This window comes from Anopheles coluzzii, chromosome 3 (assembly GCF_943734685.1).
Source record: "Anopheles coluzzii chromosome 3, AcolN3, whole genome shotgun sequence".
Taxonomy (NCBI): domain Eukaryota; kingdom Metazoa; phylum Arthropoda; class Insecta; order Diptera; family Culicidae; genus Anopheles; species Anopheles coluzzii.
Genome location: NC_064671.1, coordinates 71,552,558 through 71,571,056, shown reverse-complemented (window position 1 = coordinate 71,571,056; position 18,499 = coordinate 71,552,558). Strand labels below are relative to the sequence as shown.

General features: G+C 48.9%; 1 protein-coding gene across 1 annotated transcript in view; it reads left to right on the top strand.

The window, feature by feature from the left end:
- The window catches only part of LOC120957861 (LIM/homeobox protein Lhx1), a 36,641-nt gene extending 18,583 nt beyond the window's left edge, over nt 1–18,058 (top strand). The window contains exons 4-6 of the mRNA XM_040380279.2: nt 1,734–2,146; nt 15,388–15,652; nt 15,761–18,058. Coding sequence (XP_040236213.2) covers nt 1,734–2,146; nt 15,388–15,652; nt 15,761–16,131 — 1,049 coding nt within the window. The 3' untranslated portion in view covers nt 16,132–18,058. The remainder of the gene's footprint in view (nt 1–1,733; nt 2,147–15,387; nt 15,653–15,760) is intronic.
- The last annotated feature ends 441 nt before the right edge of the window (nt 18,059–18,499 follow it).

Genomic DNA, 18,499 nt, shown 5'->3' with positions numbered 1-18,499 from the left:
ACTCACACTCAAACACTGGCCAAGGCGGCCGATCAGGACCGTGGAGTCCGCAGCAACCTGTCAGTTAAAGTAGGCTCGGAGCGAGTTTTATTCCCAGTTTTACCCGCCGTAGAGTTTTTGGAGGAGAGGGACAGGGAAGTGGAAAAAAAATGCGAGCAAACCCCCAACCCGAACTCCGGACAGTTGCTGCAGAAATTCTGAGCTCTACAGGAACTTCTACTACCGGGTGAGGGAGTGAAGAGACGAACCCCCCTCCGGGTTTGGAAGCGCTTTTGATATGTACACCCTTTTCGTTGGTTTCCGTGGCGCAGATCGCAGCAGGCAGGCATGCTCACACACACACAGTGTGTCTGTGCTGTGCAGCTGTCAAAGTCCGACTAGCCTAGGCGCAAGGGTTTACTTGAACGCTGTCAATTTCAGTACGCAACCTTCCGCCCTCGCGTGGCCGCTGTTCGGTGGCGGTGTCAGCCAGGCACACACTGCTGCGGCGAGACGTGCGGCACGCAATCCTCCGAAGTTCCGAGGCGGCCGAGTGGGGTTCGCTTTTCACCTCGAGGCAAGTTGCGGTACCTCCTTGAGGGGATATTTTGCCTACACGCTACACGTCCGTACACCGATTGTCAATCTTTCTCGGCGTCTGGCCGCTTGCCGGCTGTCGGTTGTGCCTGTGTTGGAGAATCCGTCATGTGCACCGTACCGGATGGCGGCAGTTCCCAAGGTTTCGCGCCGGTCTTCGATCTATCTGGAACTGTGCCCGAGCCAAGTGTAAACAGTGTTTTTACATGGCGTTGTTTTTTTGCTACTGGCGAACAAAACAACAACACACATTCCGATCGAAGCGAAGTTTCCGCCGATTTTCCCAAAACGCGAATACGCGACGGGCGAGGCGTCCGACCGTGGAGGTGGCTGTGTTTTTTTTCCTCCCGTTCTTTGGCACACAACTGCCAATTTACCCTTCTCCCCGGGGTAGCAGCAGCAGCTCGAACAGCATGTTGTTGTTTTAGGGACGAGAAGTGGGCAAAACAACAAGGTAAACAGGCACGCCAACCCCTCTGCCGCAACGCAGTCATACGCGAGGACACCACTCGAGCAGGGAGCGCACACTCTCCTCGGGAAGTCCTTGAGCGGGCGCACTCAATTTATTGTAACAATACACAGCGATCGTTGGGCGTTTGCCTTACGGGTAAGGTTTAGGGCCTCCGGTGGTGGTTAGGGCAACTACTTGGTGGTGGTTAGGGCAGCGCGTCCGGATGTGGACCGTTGATAAAGAGATTTTAAACGGATTCCTCCCTACTCTCATCGGCATCGTCGTACATTCTCGGTTTTCCTGCATTCATCTCGCACGACTTGGTGAGGGTGGAAAATGTGTATTTTCCCTGCATGGGGAAGGCTTCAGCCCGGGGCAAGCAAGAACGAAAACGTATAAAACACACAAATAAATACGAAGAAAATAGGGTTTGAACGGGAACATGGCACAGGAGGGGGTATCACTGACAAACTGCAAAAACAGATTCGGGGCTTTTCTTTCGGGCGGGGGTAAAATCGATTTTCACGACTCACTTGCTCGTTCACCTCGAGTGGCATTTGTGCTGGTATGGAGGGGAGATGGATGGGAAGACGGAAATGTATGTTTATCAGCAGCAGGTTTTTCATTGCGCTTCCCCAATTGTGTGTTCCAGTTGTTCTTTAATGTTCTATGTATTTCTTGCTTTTCTTTTATTTTTCCCCTGCAGACTCCCTCATGGGTTCAGCCTCGGAAGACGAGGACGAGGAGGACCAGATGAGGCCCGGCGTGCTGGCGGGCCTGGTCAGTGGCGGTGCGGGCGCAGCCGGTCTGCACCACGGCGACGGACCGCTCGGCGCGTCCGACCTGTCCGTGCAGAGCATGAGCACGGACAGCAAAACGGGCCACGACGACTCGGACCAGGGCTCGCTCGACGGCGATCCGGACTGCAGGGGCGACTCGCAGGCAGAGAACAAGAGCCCGGACGATGGGGCCGGCTCGAAGCGAAGGGGGCCGCGTACCACGATCAAAGCCAAACAGCTCGAGGTGCTGAAGAACGCATTTAGTCAAACACCAAAACCCACTAGACACATAAGGGAACAGCTGGCGAAGGAGACGGGGCTGCCGATGCGGGTGATACAGGTAAGTGGTGGTCGTTGGGAATCCTTTTTTTTGCGTTTCAGCGCCTTGTCCTTTCTTTTTCGTCGATGATGACCCCAGTGTGTGTGTGTGTGTGTGTGTGGGTATGAGTGCGCCTAGCGCCTGGCCAATCAATCGTTAAAGGTTATACCGTCCCTCACGGACGGAAAGTGCCCGAGCGTCTCTGATGTCTATTTATCATAGCGGTCTACATGTTCGCAGCGTAAAAAAGGTTCACCTAGAACTCGCTGGGGCCGGGAGCGTGGAGAGGAACAGCGGGGTTGAAAATAAGCCATAAATCATATCGGTGGGTGCCCTGGCCGGGTTGCGTTTCACCTTTTACCCGAAAACGCATCAAAAGTTTGGACTTCGTGGTGACTTCGACCACTTGATGTGTGGTTGTGAGAGGCTTTGAATAATGATAATTATGATGAAGATGACGCAGTGGATTACCACGCTTGGTATTCAAGCAAATGTGCCTTTCGATACTACACAGTGCTTACAGTGACTAACAAAAGTGGAGAAAATTGGGTGCCGATTCGTTCCCTTGGACGATGCGGTACGAAAACCAGCATGACGGAAGAATATTGTAGGTGCTGTTGTGTGCGGCTTTTGCCAAACGGGATCGGCGTTAAACCGTTGCAAATGAGGGGTTGGAGAAAGAGAGGAGACATGATTGGCTTCTGTTGTGGCAACCCTGGAGAAAAGAAGTTGAGGAAGTTTCTAAGAGCCAAGACCGATTTGCTTTGTACTTTCTGAGTGCATTTTATTGTGTGGAAATGGACCTTTATTGTTGGAATAAAGATTTCAGAGTATTTCTACAAAAAGTTATCCGTTTTAATGAATTCAGTGGAATATATTTCTGAAGGCCAGACAATTCTTGCGTTCTCACGATAAAATCTCGTCCAGACTGTACAAGATCGTTAGCCAGATCGATCGCGACCGCGACGTTATGGGGGCAAATTGGGAGCAAAAACTGGTCGGCCCAACAGCCAAACACGAACGACAAGCGCACGGGTGGAAACTAATTTCGAGTACTGGGGGTAACCGCAACGACCACAATGCTAGAAGATGGCTAAAAACAAAAGTCTCGCCAACATCAGCAGCGTACACACAGACCCAAAAAAAAAACGCATTACAAACTAACCACAACGAGAAACCTCATCATCATACTCACCCCGAAAACTAATGGCGCACAACGGCGCGCACCACCACCAGTAGAACCGTCCGCCGGGCGGCTCCAAAACGCCCCGGTGGAGAATGGTACGCATTCATACCCGAACCTCATAACTCATAACGAACCAAACGCAAAAGCCCATTACGGTGACGCCGGTTTTGTCGTTACGATAGAGAGCTCCCACCGTCACACAAAAAAAAGGAGTGAGCAATAATACTCTCGGTGTGTGTACACGAAAAAACAAAACAAAACAAATGCAGCCTCCGCAGCAGTAGGACCTTACCCCGTTGGCTCCCCGTGTCCAGCTGCGGGGCTGTGAGAAGGATGCTTTCATCATCATTTATTTGATAAATTGCATCCCGAGCTGTCCCGGGACGACTCGCAAGGGTTGTGGACGACTGTCCCAGCACAACCGAGCAGCACCAGTGTGCTCGCGCGCGCCGGCCCGTTCGACGAATTTGACGAAAATCATTCATGCTTTCCGAAAACGATATTTGGATCCATCAGCAAAACGACTAGCGAGGCCCAAGTCGAGAGCCTCCGCTTCCTGTCCTGTGGATATTAAACCATAAGGCAAGCTTTGTCCCGGGTGAAGCAGAAAGCCCCGAGTGGTTGAGGGGGAAAATAAATCGTCCATCACTTGCTCGATTATCTCGTTTGGGTTGGTTTAAGGTGCTCTCGTTTTGTTGTTGTTTCCTTTTTTATTCCTGTTTTGTTCTTCTCCTCTTGATGCCACAAATAATGGAGGATTGTCCTGTGTTGGGTTGATACTGAAGCCGGAACACAGTTACAGTAGCAGCAAAGTAGTCACCACGCACGGGGCCCGTACACAATGGCGTGTGTATTTGGTTATGTATGGTATTTATCGCTTTTCAACGATCTGCTGCTGATCTTCTGTGGGGCTGATATTTGGGCGAATAAACGTCGAGTGTGTAGCGCGCACAAATGTGTTTGGAATGCAAAAAAAGAACATATTGACATTGGAGTGGCAGTAGGAGTGAGTCATGGATATGGTTATTGTTTGTATTTGGTATTAGCGTGCGTCTGATTTGAGTGGCGCTATAGTGCAATGGTAAGCGAGTAGGTTTGGTGTAAAGAAGAGCATGAGATCAATCCTTGGATGGACGGTTTAGAGGAGACTCTCGTTATGAAACGTTGCTTTACGTTATTGTTGATCAGAGCTTATTGTAATGTTCCAGAAAACAAACTTCACACATCGAACATCACATCCTGTCTTGATACACTATTGATGGGGAGACCAAAACAAATATTGAAGCACATAACTAAATTGATATCAAAATATGGGTCTAAAAACAACAATGCTCTCGAAATTGATGTTGATATTTATGTTTATCGAACCCCAATGTCACCAATTATAATCTGTTGTGGCAGAGATCTCCTTTGGTCTTGACAACACCCGAATAACTCTTTCGAATGAGCCGTTAGTGGCCTTTGTTTTGGACCGCTCTGTGATTGTCACACCGAATTCAAAACCTATAATGTCTCTATAATCGAGCACGGTACCATTTAGGAAAACGAAACAGCACACGGATGCGGTATGCGGGTTCGCCTCGCAGCATGCGGCATGAGGCTTCGAGCGCGCCTACCCACGACGAACTAACGACGCACAAGGTCCAACACAAAGTAACTGGACCCTTTCTGGCTGCCGGTATCCTCGGTACCGAAACGAAAGAGGACAAGAAAAAGGCTGCACCCGGTTCGATGACAAATCACTTGACACATTTGGTTTTTTTTTCGGGCGACAACTAACTGCTACCCCGAAACACACGACACACGACTCCGGTGTGTGCCGCGTGAGCCGAAAAGCAGTGTCAGGCGGCTGAAATGTGATCCGCTCTCGGATCACGATCGGGCGTGATCAGCACTGCAGGCCACTGTATTTTTTTGAAGAAGAAGGTGCAACAAGTCCCACCGGCACGCAGCCACTGTTTGAGGATGGTCGGCTAATCTGTTTCTCTGTGTGCCTTTGGTCGGTAGCCTTTTGGCCGTTGACTTTCCCACTTACCGAGTGACACTTTTGACTAGTGCGGCTGTCATTAGAAGCGGCTAGCACGGGCTTTCCAACCACTGGTGTACTATTACCGGGCTGTTTCACGCCGTAATGAGAAATTTACTGCCCAAACTTATTGCGGTAGGCTACGGGGCTACGCCTCGATCGGTTTCGTTCGATCTGTGCTACTCTCTGTACCGTATTTTTTGCTTCTTCTCCATTCGGCCCGCAATTGGACCGGTTTTCATTCAGTTTCTCACGCTGCCACGGAGCAGAGGATGGTAAAAAGCGATGCCTTCGCGTTGTGGTATATTATGATAGCTGATTTTATTTATAGTAGTACAACACACACCGGAGCTGGAGAAACCGTGGGCCGATCCGTGGGCCGATTATGTGTGTAGTATGGTTGGTGCGCTTAGCCGCAAAAGTGCATCACGATTGCACGCGAACCAGGGAACCATTTTGTTCGTTCATTCATTCGCATTTCGCCTGTGTTTTTCGCTGTTTTCGTTATTTGGCCAAACTGTGAGCTCGCGGAGGGAGAAAGAGACGCCGAGGTGGTGAGGTGGTTTTATTTCATCCATCCCCCTTTTTTCGGTCTTTCGTCTTTCGATTATCTTCTTGCCCCGGTGCGCTTCCTTCCGTCGCTTGCACCGGCTTGTTTCTGTTGCTTCGTCTTCGCTTCCTCACGCTCTGGTAGAATCTTATCGTATATAATTTCACGCTTGAACGTACTTCTATCAAGCTTTTCTTTCTTTTTTACATTTCCCCCTTTTCCCTGCGGTTCGATTTTTCCAACCAAAATCGTGTTCGCCGTTTCGTGCAACCGGCAAGAAGGATATTGAAGGTGGGCTATGCGCCAACCCTTCCCCGCTTGTGCTCAGAGTTCAGCTTTTCGTTTGTGGTGCAAAATCATGCAAGCAACGGGTTGGGGGACAATTTTATCCACCGCTAGCAAGATCGGAGCGACTTCGACCGTCTCAACCGTCTCAGGTGGTTTCCGTGTGCGGGAAAGGAAGGCTTCTCGTGTTGTGTGTATGTGCAGCGTTCAGACGACAGACGAGCTCTCACTGAGGTATGGATTTTCTTCCATTTTTGCGATTTTATCTCGCTCGCTCTGTGCCTTTTTTGTTGTTGCTTCTTTTGTGTTTGATGTGGCCCTGGTCGCCTCTTGTGCTGCATCATTTTGCTCAGTCCTCGGTGGTTCGCTCCGTGATGCTCTAGGTCCTTGATCGTTCACGCCCTTTTCTTCTTGGGCAGTACCGTCGGCGGCAGCAGCAGCAGCAGCATCAGCAGTAACGGCAGCAGCATCAGCCGATTGTACGGAAGGATATAATTATATAGAAGTTGCACCGTGATGCAATGGAGGCAGCTTCCACGCTTTCCACGCGAGGCGAATCGGCTAGCCGTTGCCGTGGCCCATTTTGGGTGCGCCCTGCAGAACGATGGACGATGTTTACATCATAATCGGTGGGCGCGCACACAGTCACACAGCTGGGTGGGCAGCTGAGGAAAGTGGGAAGCTGGAGGACTGTGGGAGAAGATATGCAATTATTCATTCAGTTCGTGAATTTTGAGCGACGACGGGCACGGACGATTTGCGCGGGCTGCTGGTTGGTCCGTGGCTTAATGTATCATTTTGTTCATGGTGTAGACAACAGCGAGACAACTGAAGGGGGTTTTCGAAACAATAATCGATCAATTGTTGTAGCGGTGGTTGTGAAGATGGAAGGATGCGTTTTGAATAGAGGCTTTGTGTTTCAAAATAAACATAATTCTTTTAACATTATTTTTAGTGTGCTTTTTGAGCCATTCCTTTTATTTTGGTTTTTTTTAATTGTGGTAGCCTCCTTTTTTTCTGCCCTAAACTACTTATCAGACTTTGGGCTAGTGATGAGTAAAATTGGTAAAAATCTGGAGTCGACTCCGAACCGACTCCGATAACTTCGGAACCGACTCCAGTAGGTAGCTCGAAGTGGGCCTTTGAAGCAAAGATCTGAAAACGAAATACACGCGTTACGGGAATGCCAAAAAACACAACAAAATGAAATGCCTAATCACAAGCACATTGCCTCGGACGGCTCCAGTTGATTCCGACCAATTCCGATTCAGGTTGACTCCGATCGACTCCGGACGACTCCGACTCCGAAAAACTCCGAGCGACTCCAATAGACTCCAGTTGACTCTGGACGCCTCTGGAGGACTTCAGAAGACTCAGAACGACTCTGACCCGGACGATTACGACTCTGGATAACTCCAACTCCGGGCGGATTATTAGTTATTAGGATATTAGTAATCCACTTTACATAGTTTAGTTAGAATCAACATTCCACATTTTGTTAGAAATCCTTTAATATTTTCGTGGAAAAACAAGTTGTGCAACATCTTCTACTGGAAAAAATGCTCAATGAATCATTTCGAAGGCCATCTAGATTTGAACTTTCCACCTACTTTGCAGTGTAGCGCTGAATGTAACGCACTCAACTATTTCTTGGAAGAACTTTAACGCTTATGAGTGTTCCTGTGGTTGTGTGTGTGTGTGTTTTTTTTTATTAACATCCCAGGACGTGTAGCACAAAGTAACACATCCGCAGCCTTGTTTCTAATGACCAATCCGTTTAGGGGCATTTTTGTGGTTTTTTGTTGCTGTACTGTCGCTGTTCCGCACACCCCCGTCTCAACCGATGCTCGTTTAACACAGATTTGTTGTCATAAATTCTGACGTCAGGAATTTCGCCAAGAAATATGAGCTGTTGTAGCCTTTCAAACCTTTAGTTCGGAACGCAAAAAAAAAAACCTTTACCACAGTATGGCATCCCGAACCTGGCATCTCCCGAACAGCGTACAGGGAATATGGGAAATGCTGACCGCTGAGAGAAGGGTGGTTCTCACCGTGCTATCCCTTCTGCCCTGGTCACGACTGTTTGGTTGGTTGGCCGCAGTTCGGAACGGCGAAATCCCGCAGCTATGCCGCGTGTGTGTCCACGGCGCATCGTGTATCGTTTCGCAGCTTCTCGCGTCAGTATCTCATAGTTAACATTTTTGACAGGTGTTACAAACGATCCACGCTCGGTACGGTGTGCGGCAAAGCAAAACAAAAAAAAGTAGGAGAATTCTCCCGCTCACGGTGCCTTATGCTCAACAACAGCCCGCGGGGCTTTGAGAGGGTCTTGCCGTTGCTGCCGCTGCAGGCTTGCCCGACCCTCCGGTATCCTGCTGGGTCAGCGGTGAAGGGCGTGCCCGACACATGTCATTGTTCGTCTGGGTTTCGTTCCATTCGATGCTTTTTTTTTGGTGCTCTTCTGTTCTCCAAAAACCGTGTTTCTCAACCGCGAGCTGTGAGTGATCCGGGACACTCTCGTGTGTTAGTGTGACGGCACGGTTTTTTTTGTGGTGTTCGTTTCGAGCTTAGTGTCCCTGTCCGGTTAAAAACTGCTCGTTTAGTTCCGTGCACAGATGAGCACGAACGAATTGAACTGTGAAATTGAAAGTGGCTTCACCGTATCATCCGTCAGTCCATCCAGCGGGCTCTTGCTCGCTCTTTAACATGATTTTGATTAGACTAAAGCCCCGGGAAAATAGACTCCCCTCTTCGTCCACTCAGTCCTCATTCTCCCCCCGGGGGCCAGGGACATAGCCCGATAAAGGATCAAAGCGAGCAAAGGGCTAGAGCCCGCCGGTCGACGACAACTGACGGACGGATTCCCTTCATCCGCGCCGGAAGGGCAGCTACCGCCGAGGACGAGACCCTCGCGAGACCAACGACACATAATTTATCGATCGTTATTATAGCCTGTCAAAATAATGTGAGTTTTACGCTTTCGCGTTGTGCACAGTTTCGGTCGTGTAGTGCCAAGGGCTGAGGGGGCACAAACGGACGGTCGGTGACCTGAGCCGTGCTTTAAATCATCATTAGACATGCAAAAATTTCACTCCCGCTGGACTGCCCCTGCACGCTCACAAATATGTCAAGGATTTGTGGAGCAATAATTCTTTCCGCGGGGACCGTTGGAGTTGGAGAGTGGTTCGTTTGGAAGTGCTGACACTGACATAGAACAACAGGCACCCGTGCCTTGTTATAGGTTCTGGTTTGCGGCGGGTTTGCTGGGACAGTGTAAACTGTGCAATAAACTTAGTGAGACATCTTCTGCACCGTTGCAGTGGCAGTGCGACTGTACCACTTGAAAGACCTTCCGAACAAACTACCGCGTAGAGTACGAAAAGCTTTTTATTTTCGGGATTTCTTCACTCGTAAACTGTTGGCTGTAAGCCATCTCGGACCATCGCAGAACAAAAACGTGTAATAATTCAAGGCAGCGATGCGGCGATGCAGAGCGAAAGGATCATAAAATCCAACCCTCCGAGGCTTACCCAACGCCTCCAAGTGGGGACTGGTTTGCGCTGCTGCTGCTGCTTCTGCTGGTCCACGCTGCAGATCGTTCCAGTAAACGAGTGGCCTAAGGGGCTACAAAAACAGCCGTTAGCTCGGGGCAGGCCGTGCGGCAATTGCACTCCACTTTACGGCGATCGCTCCTCGCGCAACCTCGCGCATCATTCGCAGTTAGAAAGCGGCAAAAGGTTAGCGCTCACGGGGTCAAAGTTGCTTCGGTTCGGTTGGGCTTTCGGGGAAGAGTTTTGCCTGCAAGGGATTACACGCCGTTGCATCGTTCGATCGTTTATGCTTTCCATTGTGTGTGTGTGTGTGTGTGTGTGTGCAAAACGGGGGCGAAATGGTTCAGAATCGATTCGTGGCCGAGTTGCCGGATGATTGCTCTATTTTTTTTTATACTCAACTGCGATGGGTCTTTAAGCAGTGTAGCAAACCTTTTGCAGAAGGTAAGCGCCAGTAAGAAATGAAAAGAAAACAATCCTTTTTTGCCTTTTGCTGGAAGTGATTTATTGGTAGAAGAGAGAAAAAGAAACGTTAGGTTTGCAAATTAATTAGGGCACAACATCTTCTGAGAAAGCTCGGAGGCCAAAAACAAAAGCCCAAATAACAATCAATCATTCAATTCAATTTTGAGGTCGGTTTTTCAATGTATTGTTACGTTTGTAGGCAAAGTTTTGATAATTTTGAGGCATTAAAAATAATTCAATCTATGGAAGAAACAAACGCAAATTAAATAAGTGTGCTTTACAACACAAACCATAATCTACATACTATTACACACAGCCTAACTAAAAGTCCATGAAATGCTGTCATTAATTAAAAAGAAAAAAAAACAACAACCTGGCGCTAAGTGATAGTGAACATAGGCAATTAAGTGTAAATCACACTCACTCACATACTGTCAGTTTCGCTCGAGTGATAACACGGTGTAAAGCGCAGAGATAATGTGATAAACGTTCTAATTAGCATTCGATGCGTAAGAGAGTTACGATTGTCTATAATTTATAGCTTTGCGAATGCATTACTGCGAATGTGCACTTGATGATTGTGATTGTGTACGTGTGTCTTGTCAGATATAGTTAATAGTTATATGCAGCACAGCACCTTAGTTGCATTTTTACATTCAATTAGTGTTGCCTTCAATTCTATATTTATGTCTGCCGACGAAACGGCAAACGTGAGTTTTAAACTGAATTAAGCCCCAGCCGACATGGTGTCTTTTTTCACGCCCTCATCTGAAGCTCCCACGCTTCTATCCGTAAAGGCTGCATTGTGGAACGGGTTGGGAGGATGGTTGGGAAATTGTTATCACCATTTGCCCATCATTACGGGCTGCGCTTCATTTTCCAACCTTGAGAAACCAGCGGGAATCTCCATCGCGCGAGTTGTGCTGCATTGAGTCGTTCGCAGTGGATTGGACACACTGGAAGAACTGGAAGAATCAGGAGAGGACGGGAAAGGGAGAGAGAGAGAGAGCTTTGCTATGACATTTGCCTCCACCAGTGTGTGTGTCGTGTGAAGCAAAGACGTGTTTCCCGAACGCAATCACAATCATTCGATTGAAAGGTGTTGAAGTCATGGCATTTGTAGCGTCGAACGATATCCAAGATCCCGCCAAGATACGCCCGGGTGCCCGGGGCATTGGAGAGAACACTGCGCCGACCCCGGGGTGTAGCGCGTCCGAAGCGTAACAGATCGTTCGATAAGAGTCAAGAAGTCAAAAGGCGGCTTATAGCGAGGCTAGAGGGCTAGAAGAAATAAAGCGAGACGGGGAAATGAGGGCAAAAAAAGAAGTGTATTTCTGTTTTGCCCCCACGGTTTCTTTTTTTGCAAGCTCATGTTGGCAGCTAGAAAAAAAGATTCTTGGTCCGGCGATGGCGGCAGATTCACCTTCTGGAGGAGTGGGTAACACTCGGACACGCGGAGCATTCAAATCGAAGTTCAGAGTTCCGGCGGTTGATATGTGGAGCTTGTCCGCATCATCCTCACGAGCATCCGGCGGACACAATTTGGCTCGCTACCTACTGCTGCTAGGCCGCTAGGCCGTAATGGCGTTACTCCGTCCGGGTCGTGGCTCTCGCGCCTGGTGGCGTAACCAATTCTTGCCCTGCTTTTTTGTTGCCTGTTTTCCGATGGGCGCAACCTACCGGTGATCTCCCGGGGCGTACCGAAACCTCCGCGTACACGAAAAGTCATCCAACCGGGGGGGTTGAGTGTGGTTGTGGTTTAGCATGCAGTGCCGTTTGGGCCATTCTCGGCGCACACACACAGACAGCGACTTCAAGGTTTTATGATGTCCGGCAGCCACGGTGCGGAGTTGATGTTTCCTCTCGGAGGTGACGGATTGCTGTAAGGCCCCGTTTGCCGATAGACAGCCGATGAACGATGACGGGGTGATTTGTGTGTATGTTTCGCTTCAAGACGGGGGCCTGGACGGGGGGAATTGCGGAAGACGAAGGATGATCGGAGAGCATGAAGGAACGGTTCAAACACAGCATGTGTTGCATGTTTTGGCCACCAGTTGTGGCCACCAGTTGTTGTTCGCGGTGTGGTTGTGAGGTAGCTGTGGCTTCGCTGTGCGATTGCTTCCACGTTTTCTGGAGAGCTTTTGGCTTGGTTATATTGGGTGTTTGAAATTTACCACGAGATGATGACCCCAAAGTGTCGTTTGATTATCTTCGTTCGCGGCAGAATTCTTCTGTGACTAATGCAACGCTGAGATGCTGCGGCAGAAACCGGAAGAAAAGATATTGGGTACTCGGAATTGCTCACGTCTAGGGGCTATAAATCTTCCGGTAGATTGGTTAAATTGTGGCCGTTTTTTGAGCAAACCGTTTCCAACTCATTTTGGGACCTGTTCTCATGTGACGGGCCAGGTGAATCGTTTCCCCGAACACGATCGATAGACCAGCGCTGCGCTGGCTAGAACGTTATGAATGGAATGAGCCTAATTTTTATCGCAAAACGGGGTGATTAGTGGTTGAAAATCGGTTATTTTTTTCCTGGAGTCAAAGCCACAGAAATAACGAAAGCAAAAAAAAAAAAATTACGATCGTAAAACACAGAAATAAAATACATTCTTCCAGACATAAAATTATGTTTGATCGCGCGGACGTGTACCGTCCGAGAGCATCTTAAGCTTTTTGATGACCGAAACTGACCGGTGCGCCGACCGTGGAGTCATAAATAATAAACAACCCAAAACGAACACACACACACACACACATAGTCACATAAACACGCGTCCCAAAAGCCGTTCTGATGTTCCGTCTTCTCCGTCCGGCGGGACAAATCATCCAGAATGTTGTGTTAAAAGGCCGAAGTCTCTTTCACCACAGCCTCGATCATCGAGGCGAAAGCGCAAAATCACGTCCGTGTGTGTCAGTGCCGGTGGTGAATGCTGTGTCGTGTTGTGCCGAACAAAACGTCCAATTTCCCCCCGGGGGGTGCTTATGTTTTCGATGATGTTAATAATAATCGACAACAGCAGCATCGGCAGTCCCCTAGCAGCAGCAGCAGCAGCAGCAGTGGCGGCAACATTTAGCGGCATTAGCGGCAACGGGAAGCTCTCGACACAGCAGTTCGGCAGGGTGTGGCGAGCAAGCGGCAAAAGCCGCCGCTCGGAGCGAAAAAAAAGACCGGGCCGCGGCAAATAAAACGCGCCCGTTAAAGGTGGCCCCCGCTTGCCGCTTGCACGCCGGTGCCGTAAACCATTGGAAAGTCATCATTTCATTGATTTTATTCACGCGACTCGTGGACATTCGCGCTGGCCGCACCGGGGTTCCGTCAGAAGATCATCATCATCATCATCATCATCATCGTTCGCCGCCGCATCAGTTCTCTCATTATGACACGCGGGTGACAATGCGGCGGCTGGACGGCTTCTTCGGCACAACGGGAGTGCACACCGAGGAGGGGTCGGTCGGCACGGGGACCGTTTTCCCGATTTTTATTGACTCTTTGAGATTTTTTATTGATCGGTCAGCCGGTGGACATTTAGTGCGCCGGTAAGGTTTGTGTTTCTCTCCCATATGTGCGTGCATGCCGTAAAGGCGGCATCGTTCTCACAAGTCTCACCATCCCATTCTGTTGCGGCCACAAATGTCTCCCGGTCCCCAGTCTGCTTCTGCCTGCCCGGAGCCGGAAAAAGGAGTCGTTAAAAATTAGTTCCAGTCGCGGGGTACTCGAACCGCACCGGGGCTCGGTCGACGCGCGGCAGCGTCAGCGGCATTGTTGTCACCGGTTTTTTGTTATGCTAATTTTATTCTCTGCTTGACAAGAGCCGGCACTAATCCCTTGCCGGGGCTTGGGCCGGGGGAGAACGTACGATCGCGTTCGGTGCTTGCAATTCCGACCGCCCGCCAAAACGGGCTCGATCGATTCGGGCGACAGTAGATTACGAGTCATGATGTGATAATGTCCATATCGATCGGGTGAGAAGGTCGTTTGGGCCAAAACATGTATGAAAATATCTGAACATGAGAGGAAACAATGACAAAGAAGAAGGTTGCGTGCGAGAGAACATAAGCGTGAATTGTACAAGCAGAATGAGCATGTGTGTGTGTCATAATGATTGTAGTTAATATTTGTCACATATTTTTGTGTGAATTACGAAACCCGGGGAGGATACGAGTAGTGTTCGAACAGCAGGGCTTCAATTGGACAGTGTGGCGTGGAATGATAATTTGATAAGATGATCGCACGAGAGCTTTTATTGGCGGTAACAGCTCAATGATAATGAGCGGAGCCGATAGTGTCGCGGCATTTGTTCGGGGTCGTCACAGCGTAGGTCGCACGTTCGAATCTTAGTTAAATCTGTTGTCAACGTTATAGCAATCATCGAAGTGGTTATTATTTGCAATTCAAAAGCATTGTTCAAAACAAGATATATTTATGAAATTTAGGACAGTGCTGTTGCAAATGCTGGAGAAAATTACTCCAATTTTGAAAAATACAGAGTAAAATTTAAATATGCTTCTAAAAATGATATATTGATTTAAATTACTACGAGCACTCACACCAATGTAGTAGTTATTTTTTTCATTTTTGTACATTAAATTGTCTTCTTCTTCTACTTACATTTTCTTCTTAATCTCAGAAAGACAATGTTTGAAAGAGACTTAAGATATACTAATCTAGAATATTGCCTACATGAACAAGCTATTACATAGAACTCATCAGTGGTAGTATTTTTGTCGGCAACAGTTTAGCAAGGGTTCATTATGCCAGTACTTGTAGAGGTAGGGAATATAGAACGAACATAGAATGGGTGGAAGAGAAAAACTCAGGAATATAAAGGAACTATGAAAGCAAATATTCTCTTTTCAAAGAGACCAGAGACTCAGACGTAACTCAGAGATATCAGAGTCTGACAAACATAACCTTAGAGCGATATTAAACATGCCGGCACTTGCCATTGATCGCGGTAAGCTCCTTAACGTAAATTAATCGTTAAGCGGCAATTTAAACCCTTAAACACTATCGCACTTTACAGTCAGCAACGATACTGGCTTTCGGTATTGAGATGTTTATCGGCAACCTGTCATTTAGTGTCGCTACGCAACAAAGTGTGATCCTAATGCGATTATTATACTCTTCGATTTCCCGAGCACCGATCGAACAGCTCAGAATTAATCGGAAATCGCTTCTCGCTTTCCCTCCCGCAGGTTTGGTTTCAGAACAAACGCTCCAAGGAGCGGCGGCTGAAGCAGCTGACCAGCATGGGCCGCGGTCCGTTCTTCGGCGGCGCCCGGAAGATGCGCGGCTTCCCGATGAACCTGTCGCCCGGCGGGCTGGACGAGCCCGGCTTCCCGTACTTTGCCGCGGACGGTAAGTTCGACTTCGGGTACGGTGGGCCCCCGTTCCATCCGCACGACGCGCCATTCTTCGGTGGACACCCGGGCGCAGGCCCGATGCCGTTCGGCGGTCCCGGTAAGTGTGCAAAAAACCTCCCCCTTTTTCCTTTCCACACACCCCCTCCCCCACGTTTCGGTTGCAAATAACAGTGCGGTGTTAATGACAGGCTTTTCACCGATGCAGGAGGACCCATGGATCACCCGATCCCAATGGTAGGCGACTTCGGCATGGCCGGTCCGGACGGTGGCCCCGGTGGAATGCTCGGCGGACCGGGTGGTCCTGGTGGGCCGGGCGGTGGTCCTGGCGGATTTATGGGTGGACCGGGCGGACCGGGCGGACCCCAGCAAGGACACGGACCGGACGGGATGATGGGCGGAGGTGTTGGTGGTGGTGGCGGAGGTGGTGGTGGTGGAGGTGGCGGCGGCGGCGGTGGTCCACATGCACCCTCCCGGCCCGGCGGCGGCGGCGGTGGCGGCGGCAGTCCAGTGGAGTTCCTGACGTCCGGCAACTTCTCCGAGTCGCAGAACATGCAGAGCGAGGGTCTGGTGTGGTAAGTGCGGTTGGGGAATAGGAGCGCTCATCAGCAGCATTCCCGTTCCTCCCAGGCACAGCAGGTCCTGCTAGCGGCAGCATCTTATCACGGTTGTTATCTTGCGGATCGGGAGCAGGAAGAGTTTTAATTTATTTTGTAGAGACCCAAACGGCAGACCCAAGGGCAGAGTATCGTCGAGCGAGACGTGACGAGGGACTGTAGGGGAAAGCAAAGTTCTGCAGGGGGTTTCTTCCGCTTCTTCCTATCGCGTTGCAATGTGTGGTTTGTATTTTGCACTCCCAGACACGCCGAAAGCGTGTGCCGTGACCTTTTGGCGCGCGTTTGTTTACGCCAAACGGCACGCACTGTCTTGGGACTTGGTCGAATGGTCGCCAGAGCTCGTTGACAAACACGGTTAGGCGTGCATAATGAGAGACTCCGAGAGGCGTGCATATCACTTGTTGCGTTTGGTTGTGCATTTGGACAACCATTGGCCAGGCGCCACAGTTTCAATTTCGGTGACTCACATACACACGGTGTAATGTTTAATTTCGTTCGCTGACGCATGTATGGCGCCAGCAGTGAGCTGGGTTCGCTTCGAGCTATTTGCTTATTACAAAATGTCAAACCGACCCGAAGCGCTCGTAAATCAAATTGGTCCAAAGTCCGGGTCCGGTGGAGGGCAAATTACTAGAATATGACGTAATCACCACCAAGTCGTTGTAATGCAATGGGAAGATGAGGGAATGAATGATGCCACAGGGACACGAGCAGGGCAATCGTGGTGTGTGGGTATGCAGGCAATGTCTGGAAGCAATTTTGACAATAGTAAAACACAGGGGGGGAGGAGAGGAAGGATCCACCATCCACCATCCCCGCTTCAGGAACTATCAACCGATCAGTATTAAAAGCGCAAGGCAGCAGCAATCACAATAATCAACACAGACACACAGAATTCCAGCATTATATGACGGCACACACAGCAACACAATCGGCAGGCTCTAGAGCCAATCAGGGTCAGGCTGTTCCCCTCAACCCGATCATATCCTGGTGGCAGTTTACAAGGGACTCGTACACGGCTCGTAAGATATTTATCTGTTTGTAAGAACTGTTCCAACCGGCAAACAGCGGGGATCGAGAAGCAATTGTTGTTTTGTAGTGTTAAATAGTTTTGTTTTCGTGAGTAAGGTACGGTAAATTAAATTATTTGCTGGACGGTGCTGTGGATGGTCAGCATTTTTCGTTTGTGTTTTATTATTACAACGTTCCAACCCCCTCTACCCAAACCATTTTAGCATTTTGGCGCATTTTGGTTTTGAAGGAGGGGCAGAGGCCACACATTTATGCTTTCCCCAAGCCTTTCATCATTAGGCGCCCGTGTGTATGTATATTACCTAATTCCTAGTTAATCGATTATGAATTATGAAGAATTATGTTTAGAAGAGGGGCGGAGTGGTTGGTAGTGCACGCACCCCCCCCCCCCCCCCCCAGCGGGTTCGGATTAGTATGAATGTTAGCTGCACAGAAGTTTAGTAGAATGGGTTCAGCAAAAATGGCAATTGGAGATTAATGTAAAAAAAAAACAATGAACAAGATATAGTTCGAGCGGTGGCTGTAAGCTTTGCTTCTCGAGGCTTCGTCCTTACATTCGAGCCGAGGATTCCGGCGATCTGGCGAAGGTGAATGTTATAAGTTTTAGGCATAACCCACCAATCCGAGTGCGAGTGGTAAAACTGTCGCGAAAAATCAGGTGCAACTCCCGTCGGTATCGGTGTTCGTTGTACGGACCGATCCGGAGAAGTGAGTGAGTGTGTAAATAGCGTGAGTGAGGGCAAGAAGAAGCGCTGGCATGTGTAAATAGAAACTCGAGCCCCAAGAAAACAGGAAAGCTTCAAGAAACCCGATAAATGAAGCTCAAATTGAATGGGAATTGCAGTGAAACAGCAGAAACACGGTTAAAATAGTAAAAAAAAACAGAGAAGCATACTCCCGGAGCGGTAAAACACCAACAAAAACCCTCCGAGGGTCTTCTCGAATTGTGCTTAGTGAGTTGTAAAATTAACAATTTTAGCGAACAAGCAAAGTGGTTTGCGAGAGAGTGAAAGAAAGTAAACAAATATGGGCATCTTAAAAATAAACACACACACACAGACACACAAACAATCGCATAAAACGCGTAAATAACATTAAAAAAACAACAAAGAAACAAAATCATATTCCCGCCGCAGGCAGGTCGTGGTGTGGTGGCGGTAGTGTTGTAGAGAGTCTAAATAAGAGAGAAAAAAACAGAAGTAAGGCAAGTTGTTTTTGAATGGTAAAAAGTAAAAAAGATTAAAAAGAAAATGAATGAACATAAGATGAACAAAAAAAAATACACATCAACAACAGGA